Here is an 8,473-nt window from a genome sequence, read left to right on the forward strand (position 1 = left end):
TGGCGCCGCGGGCGGCCGAGGCGGCGAGCGAGCGGGGGAGCTGCTGCTGGTTTCGTCCCCGGCGGCCACGGCTCCTCGGGCTCCAACCCATAGCTCCGTTCCCAGTCAGGCGGAGCATGCAGGGTTTATTGGCCCGGCGAAGCGCGCCCGTCCTCCCCGGGGAGGCAGGGAGCCCGCCCGAGGAAAGTGTTCGCTGCAGAGCCCCATGAATGGCAGGCACGGCCCGCCTGGGCTCAGGTGGTTCCTCCAGTGCAGGTTTTCCTACGGTGGCGGAGTCAGCGTCCAGCCGGGGGCTGTCGCCTGCTCGGGGTCGCCGCACCGAGTTTGAGATGGGTTGGACAGCACGGGATATGCCGGAGGTCGCTGCTGGTTCCCGTGGAGCGAGAGCCCTGGGGAGGAGCAGGAGCCCTGGCGTACGGGAGTCCACTATAAAGCTCATCACTGGAGGCCACAAAGGGGGAAAGTATGTGGGAACTTTTTTTTCCCGTGTTTCCAGGCCTTGGACGGTGCGAGGAGCAATTAGAAGGAGACAGCGTATTGTTTCGCAGTATTAGCGGTCTCCTCTGAATCACAGAATTGCTAAGCAGGGATTATATAGCAGGATTATGGAGGGGTCGGGTTTTACTGTCTGGATTTCTGCAATCTGCGTGTTCGGTGACTAGCACCATGTACTTTGCCTGCTCTCCGGTATTTATTGTTGAAGGTGACTTTTGTCCCAGCCACGGCAGCCCTTAGCTGCTCTTCTATGCCCTTTTTTGTCCATTGGCTGCGTGTGGTTTGCACCCTTTTCCCTCTCTTCCTTCCTTTGCATGCCAATCTTTAGTCTTTTTGCAGCTTCTTGTTTTAAGTTCTTCAGCCGTTCTCAGGCTAGAGGTGCGCCTGGAATGGGTTTTTTTCCCAGTCTGGGGAAACCTGTTAGTTTGTAAATCGTAATCCCTTGTTCTCCAGGCGATGCGGGCAGGGAGGAGCAGAATAATACTCTGTTGCTTGTTGTAAGCAAAAGAGTGGCTAATCCTCTTCTGCAGCTCTGCTTCTTGTCTGAGAATCATTTGTCCTCTGAGGAGAGCTGTAGAGAGAGAAAGCTCGGCAGCTTTCCTTCGGGAACCTGCCTCAGCAGGCACTAATCAGGAGTCCTGTTTGCAGCAAAGCATCAGCCTCTGCCATTTGGAAGAGGAATAGCTCTACTTGTGCCATTGCTGGCTTTAGCTACAAACAGGCTACTGTCACTCATAAACAATTACAAGATTTGGCAGCATGGGCTGCTTTTTTCTGGAAACAGAAATGAAGTCATGGGCACAGTGATACGTACCAGGCAGTTGCTAAAAGGACTGGACATTTTAAACAGGCCAGTGCAGATAAATACTGTAGGAAGTTACAGAATGCAGTAACTGGAGGGAAATAAAATTGAATGGGTTTATAGTCTTCTAAATAATTTTAATATAATGTTCCCTGCAAAATAGTTGTGAAATAAGCCCAGATTTTGATTCTGTGGCCCTCTGATATGCAGGAATTTTAAGAAGAAAATAATATCACTGTTGGGAATTTAACAACCTTCATGATGAGCAAAACCCATAGATCACTTGATAGTGAGCTCGTTTCACAAGTGCCTCAAAATATTTTTGCAGGAAACTGTCACAGTTCTGGAATTGGTGTAGAGGCTGCTGTATTTTGTTCTTGTTTTGGTGTGTCGTATTGAAATGAGAGAATAAGGAACAAAAGGATAATAGACAAGAAGAGGACAAAGAATGTTTTGGGGCAACAAAAAGTCTAGAAAATGGCACAATGTTTGGTTGCTCAATGGAATAGTGTGGACCAGCAGAGATGACTAGAAAAGCTGGCAGGAAATTACTGTGAGGGTCTGCACTGGGGAAGGTGACAGCTGGGATGAAACTGGGCTTGAACTGGAAACCCACTGCAGTTTGTTTAACATGTTCTTTTAACATGCCATTTTGGACTCTCAGGATGGGGCTGGCACCACTTGGATGAACATAAATGTAAAATGTTTTGAGTATGGGCAGTAATGTTGCCGGATCCCATCTGTTCACTTGGCCTCAACCCGACTATAAATAATCCATTTTATTTGTTTCCTGGTGTGATGTTTGTTTTGCTGGTGCTATGCTCTGTCCTATGGGATTACTTGAAGGACCAGCTTGCAATAAATGTTTTTCAGTAAATCCGTACAACTCTCTGTCTCTGGCATAATTAAACTGATTTGCACTCGGATTATTGAGCAGGGCAGTTGAGATAAGAATGGTCTTCATGCAAGTCAAGAGCAGTTCTTCGGTGTGCTTATGGAATTGAGTCTGTCATGGTGGTGGTATAGTGTCAATGTGATTTACAAACATGTAAAAATATTTTAGTTACTTTATAAATTCAAAGTTACTTTATACTGTATATATAAAGCTATCCCGCTACAGTAAGTTGGGGCTTAAACAATGTTGTCAACCATAGAAGGAGATAAGGCAGTATGAAAGATGAACAGTGAGTGGCAGCTTTCACTGGTACTCTGCAGAGAGGTGCTCTCAGGAAAGACCATCACTTCAGCCAGACAAGCTCTAACATTTTCCTGGCAGGCGTAAAGTTTCTGTCTAAAAGTTTGTGCTAAGCCTGCAGACTTGGTGAAGCTGTTGTAATTTGAGATGCGTCATATTTTTATTGTGTTGCTGTGTTAACTCTGAAACATGAGATTGATGATATGATGTCACCTGTAGTTTTCACAATGTTGAAGATCATTTGGTATGCTAGAAAGCAGGGCTGTTTTGTAATGTTGCCTTTCATCCTTGTGTGGTATGCTGATGGTTGGAACAGTGTGCAGCATAGCAGCAGCATCACTCCTGGGTTTGTTTTGCTGTCCAACTTTGCAGCAAAGGGCCCGTTGTACATTTTTTCGAGTGTTGTTCTTCATGAATATTCTTTGTCCTAGGGAAGTGAAATGTGTTAATTTGATTACTTTTATTTTCTCTTTTTCAGCTAGTGGAAGTGTTAAAGACATCTTTGTTGGAGCCAGAAATGGACAATACAGGCTTTTAAAAATAGTCATTGACAATGGTTAGTCAAATTTTATTCTTTTTTTTATGGTTCTTTTAGATATTTTCCTAGTTGTTTTAATGACTTACACATACAATTGTTTAAAAAGCAGAACTCTACCAAACTTAATGTTACTAAGGCTTTTCATATACAGAAGGTAAAATTTAAATTTTGGTGATCCTAGGCTTTTTTACTACAATATTATTGTATTTTTGCATTTGAATTTTTCACCCAAATGTAATTTTATATTTTACTGAGAACTGCTCTGTATTTTCTATGGATTGTACAAATAAGCTTATTCTTATCCCTTACTAAAGAAAGAGTAGAGGAAATTAAAATTTCCACACCTGTGAGGCATTTGGACACTGTTTACTTTCACTAGACAGAGATCTAGTCCTACACAACAACCAGTCACCTTAAATGTAGAACTGTAAATTTTATACTGATATATTCTGGTTAAAAAGGCAGATAAAAGTGCTGCATGTAGAAAGTCCTGCTAAAGCAGATGTTTAAGTGGTAATCTGACTACATTGAAAATATCTTTATAAATCTGTGACTTTATTTAAATTTTCATAGTTAAAGCTGTTTCTTAAATCTCAACATATATGTTTAAATAGAAAATTACACAGTTTCAATCAGAACTGGAGTTTGATTTTTGAACTTCTTGGCAAGGGATGTAGGCTGCAAACATTGAAAGACAGACTATATAATTACTTTTATTTTCTTTAATAGCAATGTTGGTTGGTTGTATAAGATATTTCCTGGTTTAGTCCATCTTTTCAAGCATGTCAGTTGTCCACTTTGAAGGCATTTGTTTTAGACTTCATTCATTTACAGTACACTAAAAATCTGTTAGCTGGAGAAAGTTACATGTGCATACATACACAGATACAGAGACACTTTCATTGGTAGGTATATAACCTACTGTTACCTTCCTTGTGTTTGCTTTCCTTAGGAAGTCTTCTGATATTTTAAGATAGGTTTCTTTAAGGCTGTGGGAGTAGTAAGATTACAGGCAGGATTTGTGATAGTCTGAGTAGCACAAAGTAAATGCTGACAAACCATTGTTCTGGTATTTTTTTCCCATTAACCAAGGCAAAACAATATGCTTTTGGGTATATGCTACTTTACAATATGAAGTGAAGCCTAGAAATAAGATAAAAAATTAATACTTTCCTTATTTTTTCATTTCCTATTTTTGTGTGTATGTACTCATGTGTATAAACATATATATGGATATAAACATATAGGTATAGGTATATGCATTTCATCTCCATAAGAAGCAGAATCCAGTCTTTGATAGTATTTTCTGCATTTCAAAAAGAAACCTGTAAAACTCCCAGTATACTGGAAGAAGAGCAGTTCCTCATCTGTCTTCAGGAGCTTTAAGGAACAGATAGTAGCCAACAGATAAAATTCAAATCATGTTTTGCTAATCTGAGTTAATAAGAGAAGAGATTTGCTGCTGGGCATGAAGTTCCTCTGGCTGTGTCTTAAATCCAAGTGGGTATAAATCCACTTAGAATTCAGAATTGGCAAGTACATTCTGAATACCCTTGGTTTGGGTGTACAACTTCAGGTAGTTCAGGTACTTTGTGTCTAATTCAAAGAAGGGCCAGACACCCTTGTCCTGAGCTGTTCATGTTCTCAGTTACTGTAGTGAAATGCTTTTGCTCAAAGTTTTGCTGTAGAGGCATTTGTATGCTGTTGTACTTTTGTGTGAAGTTTTGTAAGTTAAGACCTAGGCTCCCAAAAGGTGATTTGTATACTAGCTACTATGATGGTCTTCAAACTGTTGCAGGACCCCATTTAAACAAGGTATTTCTATTCCACTTGTGTGGGCTAGTAATGCTTGGGAAGCTGTTTTGTAAGACAGTATGCTAGTATTTCCTTTGGAAACAGAGATGTGATGTATAAATAAGAGAAAAATCTTGTTGCTACAGCTGTTCACATAATTAAATACCATTGAAGTGTTCTATACAGACTTAAACCAATTATACATAATAAACAACTTCAGTCATTTAAAGAGACCATAGCTGTGAAGCTATGTTAGAAAGAGATTTATCTGCTTACATAGACAAGTTAGTGATTAGTGCAAGCATATTCATTCCAAACTCTTTTCGCTGTATAACTGGGTTATTGAGTCCTTACAATGAATACAAACAGTAATACATTATACCAAGAGCAATATAATTATAATTCTAAAATTGGAAAATTTACTCTTATCTTATTTATACCTAAGTATTCCAAATTAAAAAATAGACTTAGTGTTAGAACACAGTTCTTATTTCCCTTCTGTGTATGTTATGCTAGAAAAACTAAAATCAGTAGTATTGCTTCAGATCAAAGAACTTGATGACAACCAGCACGTTACTTCTCTACTATCAGAATTTTGGTTAAAGTAAGTTAGGGTTTGAACATACACAGCTTTTGTAGGAATTCACCCACTTTTACACTGACTGTTCTTGTCTTGCATTCTTCTGGGCATAATTATGAACAATTAAGTGTCCAATTTACTTCTTATTGTAATTATTAATTTTGACAGATGCTATTAACTGTATAATTGCTAACCTGTAGCTTTGGTTATTGATTTTAGAGCAGCTTGTTGTAGGATCCTCTAGACAGCCAGTTGGATCATGGGAAAAGGATTATGATTCCTTTGTCCTTCCCCTTCTTGAAGACAAGCAACCATGTTACATATTATACAGATTAGATTCACAGAATGCTCAAGGATATGAATGGATCTTCATTGCATGGTCACCTGATCACTCTCCTGTAAGTAACAGTCATCAGAGGCTTCATGTTAATGATTTTTCAACAGTACCATTTGATCTGAATCCGAGATATAAACGAAAAGGATTTGAGGAATGAAGCATTCCCCAACCTCTTCCTACATTCCCAGAAGAAAACAGCTAGGAAAATGTTTCTTTAAGATGATTAAAGAGCAAATGAGTAGGTCTAGATGGAGTACAGATGATCCAATGTATTTTTAGCCTGACTGGTGGACGCAATACAGTTTTTTTGCCCTGTTTGTCTGTCTTACTGTCAGGATTTCAGAAAATTTATGGAAAGATATAGGACAAAAATCTTAATGGGTGCTCATATAGAGAAGAATTACAGTGTGAGCTCAAGCTGTTTATTCTGTTTGGCTTGCTGGCTGCCCAGCTGGCACTTGTGGCTATGTGGTGTGCCACAGAATACACTCCTTCTTAGTGCTTTGAGAGCATGGGAGAGGACCGAGGTCAGAATTAAGGATTTCTAGGAGAAACTAGGATACAGGTTCTGGGAACATGGGATAAGAGAAGGCAGAAAGCAAAGCTGTTCCAGTATTCCTACTGCTTTTTAGGAAATAATAAGACATCAAAAGTTGATGAGCATAGAGATGATTATGTGGAAAAGGTGAAGTATTGTGGAGAGGATAACATGATGGTGAAATAAAGTGGGATGATGGGACTGCTGAGAGAAGAATGAGTGGCTGTGTGAGACAACAAGTTAATAGGGAGCAAATATAATTTTTCCACTCTGTGGTTGAACCATAACTATCTAAAGTCACTATCAAATCAAAAGTAATAGTGAGTTAGTTCTAGTCTGCTTTTTTGCTGTCTGTTGCATCCATTAGTACACAGACAAGATGACAAAAGATTCAAACAATTGTGGGTTTTCCCATTTAAAATTAGTAACGATTATGTTGATTTTTTTCCCATTTAAAGAAAAGCTTATACTCCAACTAAAGCTGCAATTCAGTTTTGAAGTTACTTTGATAATAATACATAGTATCATGACCTTGTGAGTTTAATAATATGAGTAAGTATCATGATTCAGAGCTCTACAAGTTTATAGTGAAGTTTCCACTCTTGAAATACTTGTTCAAGAAAGTATTGTTTGTTGATGGACTTGGTACACCAACATGCTGGATTCTCTGTGTACAGCAAAATTTTAAAAAACAACCAAACCAAAAAGCTACTGTTCTATTATATGCTAGGTTCGTCAAAAAATGTTGTATGCAGCAACCCGAGCAACGCTGAAGAAAGAGTTTGGAGGTGGCCATATTAAGGATGAAGTATTTGGAACAGTACAGGTATGTTTTTCTTTTCAAGGTCAGGACACTGACTTTAAATACTGAATATAGTAGCTGATGTTATTTGGTATGAATGTGGGTTGCTTATGGTCTTTTTGGATTAAAGAAAAAAGAGTTAAAAGCTGTGTGTGTTATTCCAGTGTTAGAGTATGTTTAAGCTCACTCAAACAAGTTAATAGGTATAGTTAACCATCAGGCTTAGAAGTCCTTGCTTCAAATCATTATGAAAACTAAATAACCTAAGAATAATAGGCATATCTCTAATCTCATTGCATGAGCATGAGTTCTTTAATGGAATGCAAGGAGTTGGAGGTTTGAGGAAGAATAGAGGATATTGTAGTAGGGGAAGAAAGCTGTGAAAGAGAAGTGGGGTGTTGTGGTGGACATGAGACTAATAATTCTGTTGCTCACTGAGTAAATAATTTGTTATATTTATCATTAACCTGTCATGGAGGCTTCATTATTGTAACAAACATATGGAGAGGCTGTATTCAAGGGAGTAGATGTGCTAAGGGGATTTACTGGTAGGGATCCTGTTATTTTTTTCCTGTCTGTTCAATAAACCAGTCTTTCGCTGCCCCTTGCACCAAACCATTAGCTGTCTGTGTAATATATGGAATTTGTGTCTAGCCCTACGAGTCTGAGCTTCCATCTCAGTTTTGAGGAGGGAGCATTAGATCTGTCTTACTGTTATTTCAGAATGGGCCTGGGGCACACAGAAGATGACATTGATATAACTCACTTTTCCCAGGCTCATTATGTTACAGCTTATATATCTCTAAAATGCTGGTATCAGTGTCTTTATAAACTTCTTAATTGTTGCTGGTCTTTAATGTTCATCTATGTGAAAATCACAGCTTCTTCAAGGTGTTCAATTTGCTGATCTCACTCAGGATCTTGATCATCAGCATCCAGTGGGTTACTTCGTCTTTATTTTGTTAAACCTAAGAATGGTTTGGTTGCAACAAGCACTGTTACTGTGGTGGACCCCTATTATGATCCCACCTGCTAATTCATATGTATTAAACTGGGTACCTCTGGGATTCTGAAATAAGACATAATGGAATATTGAATATTGAAATAAAATGACCATAACTGTATGGAAAGCAACTGATTTTTGCAATGCTCCATAGAAAATCATTGAAGAAAAGTTTCTGAAATTCTAAAAAAACCCTGTTAAATATTGATATTATGCTTTCAGGATGATGTTTCACTGAATGGATATAAAAAATATTTGATATCACAATCCTCCCCTGCACCTTTGACTGCAGCAGAAGAGGAACTTCGACAAATTAAGATTAACGAGGTACCTAAAATGTCTTCAAGCATGTGTGGGAAATGGTGCAAAACTCCAAATGTATTGTAGGG

At 38.9% G+C, this 8,473-nt stretch overlaps 1 protein-coding gene across 1 annotated transcript in view; it reads left to right on the top strand.

The window, feature by feature from the left end:
• The first annotated feature begins 194 nt into the window (after nucleotides 1–194).
• TWF1 (twinfilin actin binding protein 1) overlaps nucleotides 195–8,473 on the top strand; it is an 18,408-nt gene continuing 10,129 nt past the window's right edge. Inside the window, exons 1-5 of the mRNA XM_031055574.1 lie at nucleotides 195–237; nucleotides 2,971–3,048; nucleotides 5,624–5,802; nucleotides 7,010–7,105; nucleotides 8,307–8,411. Of these exons, the coding sequence (XP_030911434.1) occupies nucleotides 210–237; nucleotides 2,971–3,048; nucleotides 5,624–5,802; nucleotides 7,010–7,105; nucleotides 8,307–8,411 (486 nt within the window). The 5' untranslated portion in view covers nucleotides 195–209. The remainder of the gene's footprint in view (nucleotides 238–2,970; nucleotides 3,049–5,623; nucleotides 5,803–7,009; nucleotides 7,106–8,306; nucleotides 8,412–8,473) is intronic.

Source organism: Geospiza fortis, unplaced genomic scaffold (assembly GCF_000277835.1).
Source record: "Geospiza fortis unplaced genomic scaffold, GeoFor_1.0 scaffold166, whole genome shotgun sequence".
NCBI lineage: Eukaryota > Metazoa > Chordata > Aves > Passeriformes > Thraupidae > Geospiza > Geospiza fortis.